Source organism: Sapajus apella, unplaced genomic scaffold, assembly GCF_009761245.1.
Source record: "Sapajus apella isolate SASKATOON/1434 unplaced genomic scaffold, GSC_monkey_1.0 scaffold24, whole genome shotgun sequence".
In the NCBI taxonomy this organism is placed as follows: Eukaryota; Metazoa; Chordata; class Mammalia; order Primates; family Cebidae; genus Sapajus; species Sapajus apella.
In genome coordinates, this window is record NW_022436964.1 from 7,826,728 (window position 1) to 7,844,706 (window position 17,979).

The following is a 17,979-nucleotide window of genomic DNA, read 5'->3' on the forward strand; positions in this document are numbered from 1 at the left end:
AAACCGTCATTCTCAGCAAACCGACAGAAGAGCAGAAGATCAAACACCGCATGTTCTCACTCATAGGCGGGTGTTGAACAATGAGAACACACGGACACAGGGAGGGGAGCACTACACACTGGGGTCAGTTCGGGGGAAATAGGGGAGGGAGGGTGGGGGGTGGGAAGCTGGGGAGAGATAGCAAGGGGAGAAATGCCAGATGTAGGTGATGGGGAGGAAGGCAGCAAATCACACTGCCATGTGTGTTCCTATGCAACAATTTTGCATGTTCTTCACATGTACCCCAAAACCTAAAATGCAATAAAATAAATGGGAAAAAAAAAAAAAAAACAAATTACAACAAAATAAGTTAATACAGGAAAGGTGAAGACAACTGAGTTTGAACCAAGAAATACAAAATGCCATTCTTCATTTCATAAAAAAGATACAGATTATATTTGCTAATTTTATAACTGACATATAGCATTAATGTATTTAAACTAAAATAACTGAAAAGCTTGCTTAACTTGCCAAACTGCTCCTGCAAACCTGCTGGGAATGCACGATAAATAAAGAGGAACTCCATAAAGTTGAAACAATGCAATGGCAGCAACTTAAAAAATATTAAAAAGAATTAGGAAGACCATATGCAAGCTGCCATATTGTAGTATTCATAATTGGTATGGTTTGAATGTGTCCCCCCAAGAGCATGTGCTGAAAACTTTAACCCCAGCCAGGAGGTGGGGCCTAATTAGAGGTAATTAGGCCATGAGGATCTGGCCCCGTGAACGGATTAATAAATACTGTTACTGTGGGAGTGGGTTCCTTATAAAAAGGCGACTTTGGTTCCCCTTTTTCTTCTCTTGCCCCCTCTTTGTCCTTCTGCCATGGGATGACATAGCAAAAAGACCCTAGCCAGATGTGGCCTGTCAGTCTTGGACTTTTAAACATCCAGAACCATGAGCCAATAAATTTCTGTTCATTATAAATTACCCAGTCTGTGGTATTATGTGATATGTTATAGCAGCACAAAACGAAGACAATAGCCAAATGTCTGAAGTCAAAGAGCAGGTACACTTCATTTCTCATGGCTTAGGCATTTTACTCATATCTTACATCAAAGAGGATTTACCTTTTTATTCCCTGAAATGTACTGCTAGCCATGTCTATGATGCCTCCAGTTGGCCTTGCTACTGCTCCCACTAAACCCTTCCCAACACCTTTAAAGAAACCAGCTGCTCCTTCTTTTTGGGCTCCTAGAAAGAAAAAAGAATTTTTGACAATTGCATCCAAGAATGAAAATAGAATCAACTTATGAAAGACTTGGTAATATATATAACACAAAGGAACTACTATACTTGCCTTTGATTGGTTTTGTAACAATTCCTGTTATGCCACTAACAAATCCCTAGAAGGAAAACACAATTGAAAACTTACAATACTTTTTATGATGCCTAGAAGAACCAAGTTTGGCTTATACAAAAAATACAGAGTTCTGCTTTCTACATATCATAAGAATTAACATATATCCTAAGTACTTTAATCAAACAGAATGGTTTTGGAGGCTACTGACATGTTTATATGCTACCACCCACTGCTCTTAAAATATCCAAATAATAATTTAAGGAGTAAGAATTATATGTCTATTTCCTTATTTACAGAATATACGTTTAAAAGATATTTCCCAAAATGTTCACAACCCTGTGAAATTTCTTACAGAAACTAAGCCTTTTCCTCCACGAGTGATGCCTTCTCTAAAACCAGCTGGTTGCTTATTCATGGCTTCTCTTCTCTTCTGTTGGTAGTCTTCATCCATAGTTATAGCTGCTACCCCTTTAGCCATAGCACCGGTGATCTTGGAGGCAGCACCAGCTAATCCACCTGAGAGAAATTATTTTATCTTTAGTAAAATTAATGATGTCATTACTTTCTAGCACAAAAATACTTGGTAGACATTCTGTTTCTTACCAACAGCTCCACCAACTAGTGCCTTAAGTCCTAGTGCCATTCCCTCCACAAACTCTTCAGGACCCTGGATGGCTCCCTAAAGGGCCAAATAATAAATAAATGAGTGAGTGAGTTATAGTCACTTTTAAAGATGAGCTTATGGATATATATGAAGAAAGAGGTAGTAACAAAATGGATAATGATGTCCCAGAGGAAGTGATATCAGCAAAAAGTTTCACATTAAAATAATTCTTAGGGATATTTCTGGACACTGAAAGTGTGAAGGATATAATGTACCCTTAGAAAGGAGTATGACAACTCACCAAAGTACAAAAAGATGCTTGCTCCATATTTTAAGTTTATGAGGAAAATGCAAGCACAGTTCAAACTACTCTTGATAAATTTTTAAATAAAAACTTAAAAGAAATAAAACACTTTAAAATTCTTAACACTTTAAATGCTTTTAATTAGTGTACAAAATCGATATTAATTTTACTTTATTTTTATATCTCTATACATTTATACGTGAAAGTAGGAATGTTTTTGAGAAAAAATTTTAAGGGACATAGAACAATCATAATTTTTCCCACTGAATTTTAGGATTGCTTGGCCTGGTGACAGTTTCCATGATTTTTTTTTTTTATAGTTCCACACTACTGTGCAAAGCAAGACGTGGTGATCTTCCTTCTACTTTATCCACCTTTTATATTCCAAGGAAACACTTAAATTCAGCATAGCCTAACAAAACCTTAAACTTAAATTTTGAGGAAAAAGGTAAAAATTTCCCCCAAAGCCTCCCCAAATCTCTTACCATTGTTTGCTGTAAAATAATGTGTCCTTTCATGTGTCTTCTAAAATTTGTTTGCACTTACAACTCAAGTTACCAACAGAAATGCATAATCTATTCTAAAGTATTAGTGACATATTGCAGGACCAGAAAAATAACTATTTTACCTGGTAAGGTTCATAAAAAAATGCTTCTACACCTTCAGAAAATTCTCTAATTAAGCCAAAGGGATTTCCCAAAACATCAAGTCCAAGAATCAGTACATACATCTGCTTAATTGCCTAAAAATAAAATAGGAACATTAATTAATTCAGATTAGACCTATTTTTTTCTTATAGATTATTTAAAACATGCACCCAGTTTTCTCAGGCTAACACCTTTAATGCCAATTTCAACTCCTAAACTATCTCATTCTATTAATCATTACTTTCTTCTTTTTCTTTTTAAGACAGTCTTGCTCTGTTGCCCAGGCTGGCGTGCAGTGCATCTCAGCTCACTGCAACCTCTGCCTCACAGGTTCAAGTAATTATTGTGCCTCCCTTCCCCGCCTCCCCTCGCCCCCCCGAGTCCCAAGTAGCTGAGACTACAGGCATGTACCACCATGCCCAGCTGATTTTAGTAGAGACGAGGTTTCACCACGTTGGCCAGTGTGGTCTGGAACTCCTGGCCTCAAGTGATCCATCTGCCTCAGCCTCCCAAAATGCTGGTATCACAGGAATGAGCCACCACGCCTGGCCTATTGATCACTATTATTAGTTTTTAAAAAGTAATTTGGTATTACAGTATTAAAAATAATATGACATTATACTCATGTAAAGCTCTAGAATATTTAAAATACTTTCACTTTTACAATTATCTGTGACCACTGTCATTACCACCACCATTTTATAGATTGGAGAAACATATAAGTCAGATGATACCCACGGTCACAGAGTGGGTACATGGCAAAAGTGGGATAAACCAAAATCTCCTGAGTCATGCTCAGTGATCTACCATACCACAACTATATCAGATGCTCTGTAAGTTATATCCTAAAACAAAGGAGCCTCTCTAGAAGTGGAAAAACATTTGTTAAAAAAAAATACATATCTGGCTGACTTAACAAGCAGTTAAATTTAAAATATCCCATGTTCATCAGTACTATTAGTTTCCCTTGAACCCAATTTTAAATTAAGTGTGATAAATTACTTAGTTAATATTTTATTTAAAGATTTATTTAATTCTAGTCCATGCTGATTCAGAAAAAATTTCTGTCAGTGGCCAAAAAATTTAAGGACAAAAAATTCAAATAGTGATTGAGCTCAATTTCTTTTTACAATTCTGAGGGAAAAAAAAAACATGCTTTAATAATTTGAAAATGGCTATTTGGTTCCTTGACAATTCCACATTTTACATGTATAGACATAAAAGGTTTTATTAGTCTGTAACACTCTGTCCCATTGTAAGATAATCTTAGACAAACCTGTTTTGAATAGTGTCTTATGACTTCAGACTGTAAGTCGGATGTTGTATGGAACTGATAGTTGAGTTCAAAAAATGCAAGCCTGAAAAAAGCATATAGATATATTGTCTGAAAGTGTGTATGGAGAAAGTATTTTTAATATTAATGAGCGGCTTTATTTTCTTTAGAATCTTTTATCCAAATGTCCTTCCAGTACATTTTCCCATGCCAAGCAGAAAATCTACTTTTTAGGTGTATCTCTGCATATTCTAATCAGAGAACCCTTTAAGAATCATAAAAGACATGGATCTTATCTTCAGAAGTCACCAGTATACATAAATTTTCATGTAATTTAGGAGAATTCTGAGATCCTGTGGATCCCATTCATGGACCAACAGAACTTTATTTCCCAATTCTGTCCTATCGTGGCCCACACTGAAAACGTCTGACGCACTAATAAAGAGGTTGCTCAAGAATGGCCAGGTTCAGTTGCAGCAGGTTCTGTCTGCTTGCTTACAATCCATTCACAGAATAGATATTATAAGATTAGCCAACTTATAACCCATTCATAGCATACACCTGATATAGTTACTGAAAAGCTCTATGCTTCTTGTTGGTAAGTGGAATAGGAGCAAGATTAGAAAATACCTGTGTTCTTTTAACTTTATCTAGGTTCCGTGTTACCTCGTGTTGGACTTATTAACTCTTACTACTGTTTTTTTTTTTTTTTTTTGAGACAAGTCTCATTCTGTTGCCCAGGCTGGAATGCAGTGGCGTGATCTCAGCTCACTGCAACCTCCACCTCCCAGGTTCAAGCCATTCTCCTGCCTCAGCTTCTGATTTAGCTGGGACTACAGGTGCGCGTCACTACGCCCAGCTAATTATTTTTATTACAGGCTGGGTTTCACCATGTTGGCCAGGATGGTCTCCATCTCTTGACCTTGTGATCTGCCCAACTCAGACTCTCAAAGTGCTGGGATTAAAAGCATGAGCCACTGCGCCCAGCCAATTCTTACTACTGTTCTTAATAATCAGTTCTAGATGCCACTTGAAAGGGTTATTCTATTCTAAAGTCTCAACTCAGACACTCTGAATCTCTTTGGTCAGATACTCTATGAGCTTCATTATGACTCACATTAAAATATAAATTCCTGACTCCAACATTTAAAGCTGATCCTTTCATTTCCCCTATTTTCGCATTCATTCTGTTCTAGTTGCATATGCTTTGAAGAGTCATTCCTATTAGCTTTAAATTCACACATTTCAGGAACCATATCTTTGGGCATACACTTCTTACAATCCTTCCCCAAGCCAGAAAGATCTTTTAAAATGTACAACTTGCATGGCCTATGTCTCTTTTTCTTAAGAAAATTATGTAATAATAATTCTGTAATTTACTAATTAGGAGTTAGCAAATAGTATGTTTGCTGTTATTCAGATTGTACTTCACTTAAACGCAAAAACTTCATTTTGCCTATGATCTGCAATGTGCTTTACACACTTTTTCATTTACAAAATTTTTCAGTACACATAAAATAGACTTTATCAATTTACAGATTTGAATATTAAACATACTTAAAAACCACATCTTGTACATCTGTCAGTGTGGCACCAATACTCTTCAGCAAAAGATTTAAAGAATGAACTGGAATCAGTCCTCCATTTTGTTTTGAATCTTTAGCTTCCTCTCTGCCCGAACTCAGTGAAACACTTAAATGTAACTAAAAAGAAAAACAGATAAATATTTAAAAATATTTTCTCCATATTGATAATTTTAACTCTTAAAAATCAGTTTAATTTTAAATTTACTGCACCATAATAAAATTTCAGTTATCTAGATTGTTAAAATTACTAAATAGAAATATGAAAAAATTCAAAATCTAACACAGCTCTATTTAAATCTTCAATTCAACAATTTACGATTGCATAATATTTGATACCATCCCATTCTTTTGGTAAACCTAAGAAAATACTAGTTTTTATATATTTATTAATAACATTACAAATCTAGAAGTTGAAGCTATCGAAAATGACTCAAATATATATGGTCCCCAACTTATGATGGGGACCATATGTATATGACTTATGTTTAACTTAACGATTTTTCAACTTTACAATGCTGTAAAAACAGTACACATTCAGTGGAAAATGTACTTTGGATTTTGATTCAAAATTCTTTATAATAACTTTATTAGAAAATAGGCTTTGTGTTAGACGATTTTGCCCCGTTGTTTTGAGCATGTTTAAGATAGGCTAGGCTAAGGTATAATGTTCAGTAGGTTAGGTATATTAAATGCATTTCTAACTTACAAGATTTTCAACTTATGATGGCTTTGTTGAGACATAACTCTGTCATAAGTTGAAAAGCATGTGTATCTCCAAAAGTGTAGGTTTCAATTATTTTAGAAATTAATAGCCAGTTAAAAAACACTTTGTTGTACATATATTCTACAAACATGGTTGTTTAATGATTTTCTTCAATTATTATATAATTAGCTTATAGAAATTTTGCATTAAAAACTTAGATTTGATACCATCCCATCTTCAGTTCTTAAGGCTACTTTATAAATTATTTTAAAACTAATACACAAATCATCAAATACAGAATTTTGAAAATTGTTACCATATAGCTTAACAGAAAATCAAGGTAAAAATAAGATTAACTCAAATTATAAACATAAATACATGCTGTAGGTGGCTCCACATGATAAAAACTTATTTAAAAATAAATAAAAATGTAAAAGAATTAAACTAAGTTATTAAGTTACAATTAAACTAATTAGCAATTCCTTTGTTACTTAGTTTAATCCTAAAGTCAAATGTAATTCCTTTGTTACTTAGTTTAATTGTAGAGCTACAGATTTTATATGCTATTGAAGAACACGATATAAATGCTACATCAATTTGCTATTACCTAGATTTTCAAAGACAATAAAAATGAATTATTTTTCTCCTACCTTGATAGGAGATATATGAAAATATTCATAGAGGCTGACTTGTGACTGATCTACTAATGAGACTGTTTTATATTCTTCTTGGAAAGCTTCTATATCTTTATGAAAAAGCTCAACCTATAAAAGGAACACAAAATATTAAAAACTAAAGGAACCTATCTGCATGAGATATTTAAACAAATAGCAGACACACTGCCAAAACTCTTCTATAAGATCTAGACTCACTCGACATTGCTCATGATTCCCTTAGAAGGGAAACTAACATCTCTATCATTAGGACGGTTCCCCCACTGACAATCTGTCAAGCATTATCTATATTTCTATCCAAACCATTAAAAGACACTAAGCTTTTCTCCATATGACTATAAATCTTATCCCTAAATGATACTAATCCATACCATCAACACTCTCTTGGGTATATTTGTTTCTTTAAACATAATTGCACAGTCTACTTGTGGCATTTTGTAGTCTACTTGTAACTGCTTTAATGCAACCTACACAGACCAGTGATATGATAAAATAAAAAAGGTGTTAAAAATAATTTTGTATTAATTGATTAGTGATTTCATTCTTGATATTCATCAATACTTCTCAAAATGCTCAGACTGAAGTAACTTCTATGGGTTGAAAAATGGGCCCCAAGATCACATTTTAACATATTCATAAAAACATAAAAAATGATAGCCTTATAAAAAGCATATGTGGAAATCAATTTCTGAGATGACAGTCTGAAAATCTCTTCAAAGCAGCACCCCAGCCAAACTGATAAAATTTATTTAAAAGACAGCAACAACAAATTTAAGGCTTCTAGGAATGGTTGTAAGGTCATAAGCAAATGAAAAAACATCTATTTAAGAAAACCTAAAAAATTTGGTAGGAAAAGTGAATCTGTGGTACTTTAACAAAGGGCATTCCTTCTGTCCCCTCTCCCAGACTAATGAGCCACAATTCTACTCTAAACTAGAATACCTAAGAACGCAGGGCTCCTCCTTGGCCCAGTCCTCAACTGGAGGATTGTCTTCCTGGGAAGAACAGTCCTTCAATTGAGGAATGGGCCAAGAATACTTCAGGATGTCAGTATTTCTCATCCTGTTCCCCAGCTACCTGCTGCCTGCTGCTAAGGTTAAGTTATGGTTGAGTGTAATTATGAAGTGGGGGCCTCCTTTACGTTTCTTTTTTTTTTTTGGAAATGGCGTCTTGCTCTGTCACCCAGGCTGGAGTGCAGTAGCACAATCTTGGTTCACTGCAACCTCTGCCTCCTTGGTTCAAGCAATTTTCCTGCCTCAGCCTCCTTAGTAGCTGGGATTACAGGCACTTGCCACCACACCCAGCTAATTTTTGTATTTTTAGTGGAGACAGGGTCTCATGATGTTGGTCAGGGTGGTCTCAAACTCCTGACCTCTAGTGATCTGCTCACCTTGGCCTCCCAAAGTGCTGGGACTACAGGCGTGAGCCACCGTACCTGGTGGGGCTTCCTTTTTCTGTCCAGCCTCTGTGCATGGTAAAAAAGCTCTGCCTTGGGTACAGCACCACTGAGAATACTAGACTTCTGATCATTAGGCTTGCCCAGGCTTGTATCGTGGTGGTTCCATGCCAGCAGAGGCAAGTTGTGATGATCTCGGGCCACTGCTCCTCTTATTCCACCACAAATAGTGCTCAGCTCCTAAAGTGGGGTTTTACTCAAATAGAAGGGTGTCACTGTCCCTATCCCTAGCCTCAGAGCCCAGTTTAGAGATTTTTGCTGATAGGGAAAGTAGGTTTTAAAACAGATCACTATTAATCTCTTTCCAAAGGAGCTTTTATAACATAGAGTACAATTCGAGCCTAAGGGTGCTCTCAGAAACAGCAGATGTGGTGAATGACAACTAAAAGGAAAGTCACTGATTTATACAAGATACTGGCTAACCTGTAGACCTACTGGTTTGCAGGAGAAAATCAGAGAAAGTGACAAACAGAAGGAGTTTTCCTGAGGTCAGAACAAATATTAAACACTTATCTCCAAATTTCTTTAAAAAGCTCATATATGAAATCTGATTTAATTAGAGCAATTTAATGTCATAGGATATTGTTGAAAACAATAGAGAAAGGAACCAGCAATTACTGGAGCTTAACAGTTGGATGTGGTGACGCAAAGAACTGGAGAGCCCTGCCCAAATCACCATTAGTCCAGGGTGTCTGTTAGGCATCACAAAGCTGTACTTCCCTGAAAAACAACATAAAAGGCTTAACACTGTGGGAAAGGGTATGTGGGGCTAGGGGGTGGTAGTGGAATGGGATAGACTTTTGTAAAATAATAGCCAGTTACTAAACAAACAAGCAAGCTAATAACAATGACATGTCCCCATAAGGGCAGAGGGCAAACCAGGACCTACAGCTGTAACAAAACATTATCTAAAATGTCCAATTTTCAACAAAAAAATTAAAGACATCAAAATTAAAAAAAAAAAAAAAAAACCCACAGAAATTAGGACCCATCAAACAAGAAAACAAAAGAAACTGCCTGAAAGTGATCAGGTCAGACTTGGCAGCAAAAATACTTCAGAATAACAATTATGAATATTTTCAAAGAGCTAAAAAAAAAAATCATGTTTAAAGGAAAGTATGATGACAATGTCCTATCAAATGGAGAATATCAATATACAGAGATAAAAACTGGAAAAAAAAAAAAAAAAAAAACCAAAAAAAAAAAAAAAAAACGGGAAAAAAAAATAACAAAAAATGAACAGTCTCAGAGAAATGTGAGCTACCCCTAAGCATATTAATATATAAAAAAAGGGGTACTAGAAGGAGAGGAGAGAAATGAATGGAAAACAATATTTGAAGAATATTTCAAATATGGGCTGTAAGTTCCCAAATTCATTAAAAAACACTAACCTACATATCCAGGAAGCTCAATGAACTAACTCCAAGTACAATAAATGCAAACAGATTCATAAACATCATAGTAAAAATGCTGTAAGTCAATAAAGAGGAAGTCTTACAAGCAGGAAGAGAAGAGCCACTTATTACATACAACCCCAATAATATTAACAGTTAACTTCTCAGCAGAAATAAGAAGGTGAGAAAGGAGTAGGATAATATATTCAAAGTGCTCAAATTAAAAAACAGTCAACTAAGAATCCTATATCCAGCATAGCTATTTTTCAAAATAAAGGTAATGTAGAGACATTCCTAGATAAACAAAAACTAAGATAATTTGTTGCTAGCAGACTTGCCTTACAAGAAATATGAATGGAAGTTCCTCAGGCAGAAAGGCACCCCAGATATTAATTCAAATCCAAATGAAAAAACAAAAAGCACTCATAAAGGTAACTATGTACTATAAAAAACAGTATGTGTTTTTTTTCTTCTCTTAACTGATTTGAAAAGAAACTGTCTAAACAACATGCCTTATTTAAGATTTGAACAACAAGATAAACCAACTAGACCTAGCAGACATCTATAAGACACTTAACCCAATGACAGCAGAATATACATTCTTCTCTAGTGCACACTGACAGCCTCCAGGATAGACTATATGTTACATGAATATACACTTTTGGGCCTATAACATATAGAAATGAAATATACTTGCCAATAAAAACAGTAGGAATATATGTAGAAGCAAAGCTGCATTGGAAATGAATACAGATGCTAAAGCAGTAACTACAACAATGTATTGCTGGGTTTGTAACATAGGAGATGTAATAAGAATAATACCACTAAAAGGTAGAACACTGAATAGAACTATACAGTAGTAACATTTCTACATTTCACTGAAATTAAGCTTGTATAAATAAAATACTGATTCTGATAAGATATACATGTTATACCCAGGAGCAAGCATTAAAAAAAAAAGCCATCAAATATAGTGAACAAATCACTAAATAAATTTAAATGCATCATAAGAAAATGTCCACTTAATGTAAAGAAAGTAGTAAAAAAAGGAATAGAGAACAAACATGATATAAAATGCACAGAAGCAAAAAATAAAACGGCAGGCATAAATCCAACTACATAAATAACAAATTCTGAGCTGATGAATTTAACCAAGCAGAAGTTATCAAAATCAATTAAAAAACAATATTCAATTGTATGATATTTATGGGAAACACATTTTAGAGTCATTGATACAAATAGATTACTCTCAAAATGATGGAAAATTATATATCACACAAATAGTAACCATAAGAAAGCTGATGTGACTACTTAACATCAGACAAAATAGACTTTAAAACAAAATACATTACTAAAGACAAACAAGGAACTTTTATAGTGGTAAAAGGTCAATTTACCTAGAAGATGTAACCATTATAAACATATATGCCCCTAATAACAAGGAAACTAAATGTATATAGAAAAAGCTGACAAAAATGAAGGGAGAAATAGATTAATTCAACCATAAGAGTTGAAGACTTCAATATTCCACTTTCAATAGTAAGTAGAACAACTAGGCAGAAGATCATTAAAGAAACAGAACAACAACATTCTAAACCATCCAGACCTACAGATGTCTGTAAAACACTTAACAACAGCACAATACACATTCTTTTCAAGCATACATGGACATTCTCTAGGAGAGATCATATTCTAGGTCATAAAACAAACCTCAATAAGTTTAAAAGGATAGAAATAATACAAACTATGTTTTCTATCCACAATAGAATGAAGGTAGAAATCAATAATGGAAAAAAATGGGGGGCTGGGCATAGAGGGTGGCTCATGCCTATAATCCCAGCACTTTGGGAGGCCAAGGTAGGAGGATTGCTTGAGTCCAGGAGTTTGGTACCAGCCTGAGCAACGTGGCAAAAATTTAAAAAATAAGCTGGGCATGCTGGTAGGTACCTGTGGTCTCAGCTACTTGGGAGGCTAAGGTGGAAGGATTGTTTGAGTCTAGGAGGTCAAGGCTGCAGTGAGCCACGCTCATGCCACTGCTCTCTAGCCTGGGTAACAGGGTAAAACCAAAACCCCATCCCGCCCACACCACCCCACCCAAAAAAAACAAAAAACATGTGAAACTTAACAAATATGTAGAAATTAACACACTTTTAAATAAATGGTAGATAAAAGAAAAATCAGAAGGGAAAATGAGTGATATTTTGAGATGAATGAAAATAAAGACTCAACATGCCAAAACTTTTAGGATTCAGCTAGAACAGTATTTTAGAGGAAAATTCATAGCTATAAATACCTGTATTAAAAAAGAAGAAAAACCTCAAAGCAATAATCTAATCTTCCAGCTTAGTCCATGAAAAAGAGCACACTAAAATTAAAACAAGCTGAAGCAACAAAATAATTAATGCATTTAAGCAAAAATTAACGTGACAGGGAATAGTCAAACTAAAGGAAAAGAAAAAACCCAGTGAAATCAAAAGCTAGTTTTTTGGAAAGAACATAAATGGGACTTTACTGTTGACCCTACAAATATTTAATGGATTATGAAGAAATACTATCAATAATTTTATGCCAATAAATTAGATGATACATGAAATAGACAAATTCCTAGAAACACACAAACCAGTAGAATTGACTCAAGAAAAAACAGATCATCTAAACAGATGTATATCTTAAGAGATTAAAAGGAAATCTGGGCCCAGATAGCTTCACTGCTGAATTCACTACCAAACATTTAAAGAATACTAACTCTTCACAAAGTCTTCTGAAAAATAGAAGTAGGTAACACTTCTCAACTCATTTTATGAAGTCATTATTATCCTGATACCAAAACCAGACAAAAACACACAAAAACTATAAATTAGTATCTCTTATGAACATGAAAACAAAAATCTTCAACAAAATGAAGCAAATCAAATCTAGCAAAATATATATTTAAGAAATATATACACATGATCAAGTGGGATTTATCCTAGTTATTTTTTTTTTAATATTCAAAGTCAATTAATGTGACTGGGTGCAGTGGCTCATGACTGTAATCCCAGCACTTTGGGAGGACAGGCAGGTGGATTGCTTCAGCCCAGGAGACTGAGACCAGCCTAGGCAAACTTACGAACTTTTGTAAAACTACAAAAATTAGCTGGGCATGGTGACACACGCCTGTAATCCCAGCTACTTGGGAGGCTGAGGCACGAGAATTGCATGAACCCAGGAGGTAGAGGTTATAGTGAGCTGAGATTGCAACCCTGCACTCCAGCCTGGGTGACAGAGTGAGACTGTCTCAAAAAAACAAAACCAAAAAAAAAAAAAAAAGACAAAGTCAATTAATGTAGTAAAATATAAAAATAGAACAAAACCCAAAAAGTGTACAATCATCTCCAAAGATGCAGGAAAAAAACAACAAAATACAACATTAATCACGATAAAAACACTCAACCAACTAAGAAAAGAACTTCCTTAACCTGAAAAAGGATGTCTAGGAAAAATCCAAGGTCAACATCATACTGAAAGACTGAAAGTTTAACCTCTAAGATCAGAGGCAAAGCAAGAATGCCTGCTCTTGGCACTTCTGTTCACCATGTCACAAGTTGCTAGCCAAGACAACTAGGGAAGAAGAAGAAACAAAGGCGTCCAGATCAGAAAGAATGAAGTAAAACTACCTCTCCGCTCAGATGACATGATTTTATATATAGAAACCCCGAAAGAATACACAGAACAACAATTAGAGCTAACAATTCAGTATGGTTGCAAAATACAAAATCAGTATTAAAAAATCAACTGTATTTTTATACAGTAGCAATGAACAATCCAAAAATGGAACTAAAAAAACAATTTTATTCATAATACTATAAGAAGAATAAAATACATAGGAATAAATTTAACGAAAGAAGTGTAAAATTTATACCCTGAAAAACAACAAAACGTTAAAAAAATAAAAAATCTACATAAATGGATGAACATGTCATGTTCAAGGACTGGAACATGTAATACTGTTAGGATGGCAATACTCCCCAAATTGATTTACAGATTCAATACAGTTCCTATCAGATGTCCAGCTGACTGCTTTGAAGATCCCTGGTAAGTTGATTCTAAAATTCATATGAAATTTCAAAGGACTCAGAACAGCCAAACCAATCTTGAAAAAGAAGAACAAAGGAGGAAGAAACATACTTCACAATTTCAAAACTTAATACAAAATGATAACTAAGACAGTGTGCAATGCACAAGGACATGGAATAAAATCATGTGTGTATTGTTAACCGATTTTCAACTAGAGTGTCAAGACAATTCAAAGAATAAATAGTCTTTTAAAGAAATGGTAATAGGACAACTGGATAGTGACATGCCAAAGAATAATTTGGATCCTTACACATCACACGCAAAAATGAACTCAAAATTGATCAAAGACCTAATCCTAAGAGCTAGATGTTTAAAACTCTTACAACGTAATAACTAAATATTCATGACCTTGGATTTGGCTAAGGAATCTTAGAAATGACACCAAAAGCATTTGCAACAAAAGGAAAAATAATTTCTATTTCATTAACTTTAACTTTTGGTCAACAGACAACATCAAGAAAGTGAAAACACATAGAATGAGGGAAGTTGTTCGAAAATTATATATCTGATAAGAGACCTGTATGAGAATATACAAAGAATTTTTATAATTCAGTAAGAAAGACAAATAATCCATTAAATAATAAGCAAAGGATCTAAATGGGCATTTCTCCACAGAAGATATGCAAAATAACTAATTAACATATTAAAGAATAATTAACATATCAAAGATGCTCAACATCATTAGTCATCAGGTAACTGCAAGTCAAAACCACAGTGAAAAACTATTTCACATCCACCCACTATAATTGCTAGAATCAAAGACAGTTAACAAGTGCTGGTAATAATATGGAAAAATCAGAGCCCTCATATGTCCTGGTAAGGATGTAAAATAGTGAAGGCACTTTACACAACTGTCTGACAGTTCCAAATGATTTAATATAAGGTTACCATGTGACTGAGCAATTCCACTCCTAATAAATTTTCTTTTGGCTATATACCTATGAGTGGAATTGCTTAATCACATGGTGATTAAGTTTAAATAAAGTTTCATTTAAGACTTTAAATAAAGCTTTTATGTCCACATAAAAACTTGTACACAAGTATTCATTACATTATCCATAATAGCCAAAATGTGTAAACAAGCAACACAAACGTCCATTAACAGATAAATGTATAAACAAAATGTGGCCCATCCATATAATGGAATATCACTTGACCACAAGAAGGAATGAAGTACTGATACATGCTACAACATAGATGAACCTTGAAAGTATTCAAAGAAGCCGTTCACAAAAGACTACACAATGTATGATTCCATTTGTATGAAATATTTAGAATAGAAAAACCTAAAGACACGAAGTGTCAGTGGCTGCACAGGCAGTTACTTTTGGGTATAATGAAAATGTTCTGGAATTAGAGCATGATGATGACTGTACAACTTTGTGAATACATTAAAAGTTATTGAACTGTATCCTTTAAATGGGTGAAATGTATGGTATGTTATCTACACCCCAATAATCTGTTATTTATTTGCTCTTGTCTCCATCCATGAAGTTTTTCCTTAAGAATTCTTTCCATGAGGGTGAGTAAAAAAGAGACTATATCTGACCCACCTTATAACTATGGTTTTATAGTCTTCCAGTCACCAAGATGATACTACCTTTTAACTTTCCTATCCTTTCTCTCATTAAGTATCTTGAACATACCCTAATTTCCAAATTATTAATCAAAGCGAAAGTTAAGCCAAAGTAATCCAGGAAAATAAAAGAGGAAAAAAGTGATGTGAACATAACAATTTATTCTTTTCTCCCTACTATTCATCCCAAACCTTTCCTCCTATTTGCTAATTTACCTTAAAAAGGCTTGCTCCCATCTTTTATCATCAAAAAGTAAGATTTCTAAAAAGGTATGTACCACAAGAGAGTAATAAAAATGTACTTAATTGTATTTTTTAAATGGAACAAAGCGATTTTAATACCTTTACAAATGTATAATAATATCTTTTTTTTTAAGTTATCTTCCCGTAATGCTTTCCAACAAATGATATTACTTTAAGTCTTACCTCTGTATTTTCAGTCACCTCAGCTTCTGTCATAAGGTCTGTTAAAGCATAGACAAACCCAAGATCTAACCTGAGATCCATTTCTTGAATCAATACTTTGAAATACCTATATTACAAAGTAGAAAACATTTTTTAAAAATCATCAATTAACAACTGTATTACAAAAATTAGATGAGAAAAAGTACGAGATCAATATTAGAACTTGGAAACTTAGGACTATTTAGTTAAATAGATTTTTTAAAATCATGGAAAATTGTTTATAACAGCAAAAAAGTCAAAATATGAAAATGGCCATAAAGAGGAAATGGTTAAGTAAGCTGTCATACAGAGTCATAAAACAGAATATTATATATTAGTGATAATGAATAAATTATGGCTACATACAACAAAATGAATACATTTTAATAAAAATGCTGAATGAACAAAAGCAAGTCCCAACATCTATTTCTGGCCTGAAACAATTTTCTAAAAATTAGAAAAAAATCAAAGGTGAAAGGTATAATGTTTAGGTACACATATACAATAACACTATATTTTAAACAGCAAGACAATAAAGATTGTTTATCTTGGCTATGGTAGGGGAAACTAGATAGAAGATTATCACATAGACAGATGTTTTTGTCCATGTTCTATTTCTCAGGATGGGTAGTGAGTGAAGATGAAAATGTTAGTTTTCCTTTTACTAAAACAATATATGATTACAGACAACCCCAAACAAAAATACATATACAAGAGAATAATATAATATTCAAAATCCAGAAACAATGATTGTAAATATCTAGATGTATTTCATACAGAGCCTTCTCTTTTTTTTTTTTTTTTTTTTTTTTTTTTTCCTTTTTTGAGACAGTCTTGCTTTGTTACCCAGGCTGGAGTGCAGTGGCTTGATCTCAGCTCAGTACAACCTTCGCCTCCTGGGTTCAAGCAATTCTTGTGCCTCAGTCTCCTGAGCAGCTGGGACTACAGGCACGTGCCTCCATACCTGGCTAATTTTTGTATTTTTAGTAGAGATGGGGTTTCACCATGGTGGCCAGGCTGGTCTCGAACTCCTCACCTCAAGTGATCCGCCTGACTTGGCCTCCCACAGTGCTGGGATTACAGGTGTGAGTCATAATTCCCTATGCTTAAATCTTTGACTTGTCTAACATTTAAAGAATATGAATAATTCATATATTTAAAGCAAACATTAAATAAACATACAAGAAATGTATCAAGGCACTTACTTAATACGTGATATTTGGGAATGTCCTGCAGATCTCATGACAATACTGACATCTGTAAAGGGTTTTGGTGCTGTAAATGTTATAAATATAATTACTTCCATGATGCTTTAAGCAAAAGGTAGGCATTTTCTTGCAATATACAGCACAATGGAAAATTAAATCATTTACTAAATAATGAGTATCAGCTAAAATTACTGATACTGGCAAGATCTATTACAATCTTAATTTCAGACTCTAGCATTGTTTTTTAAATTATCTATAGTCACTCTGAAGATAATTAATTCTATAATTAGTGGTTTAGAAGTATGCATTTAGAATCATCAGGAAAACTTTTATGAAAACAGATTCTGGGGACTTGCTCCCGACTTCTAGGTAGAAGAGCTTAAGCATGTATGCTGGCCAAAAAGCTTCTCAGTGAGTTATAAAGCTTCTGAGTACGTTATAAAGAGTACTCCCAACAAGACAGTTTAGAGGTAGTGGTGTAGGGTGGAGGTGGGAAAGCAAGGGGAGAAGAAAGTTAAGTACGGTAGTGGGGAGGGAAGAGAAAATAGGGGGAAGATGGATAGGCAGGAAAGAAAAAAAGCAAAGGGAAGGAAAACGGTAGAAAGAACTTGTGAGTTATTCTTATCTGGAGAATATGGACAGTTTCTGCT

General features: G+C 34.2%; 1 protein-coding gene across 3 annotated transcripts in view; it reads right to left on the reverse strand.

The window, feature by feature from the left end:
- VPS13A (vacuolar protein sorting 13 homolog A) overlaps positions 1-17,979 on the reverse strand; it is a 242,787-nt gene that overhangs the window by 48,249 nt on the left and 176,559 nt on the right. For all 3 annotated transcript variants that reach the window (XM_032290653.1, XM_032290654.1, XM_032290655.1), the window contains exons 58-67: positions 17,327-17,396; positions 16,104-16,209; positions 7,112-7,225; positions 5,730-5,875; positions 4,176-4,257; positions 2,881-2,994; positions 1,948-2,023; positions 1,697-1,860; positions 1,342-1,387; positions 1,112-1,235 (exon numbers count right to left, since the gene is read on the reverse strand). In XM_032290653.1, the coding sequence (XP_032146544.1) occupies positions 1,112-1,235; positions 1,342-1,387; positions 1,697-1,860; positions 1,948-2,023; positions 2,881-2,994; positions 4,176-4,257; positions 5,730-5,875; positions 7,112-7,225; positions 16,104-16,209; positions 17,327-17,396 (1,042 nt within the window). The remainder of the gene's footprint in view (positions 1-1,111; positions 1,236-1,341; positions 1,388-1,696; positions 1,861-1,947; positions 2,024-2,880; positions 2,995-4,175; positions 4,258-5,729; positions 5,876-7,111; positions 7,226-16,103; positions 16,210-17,326; positions 17,397-17,979) is intronic.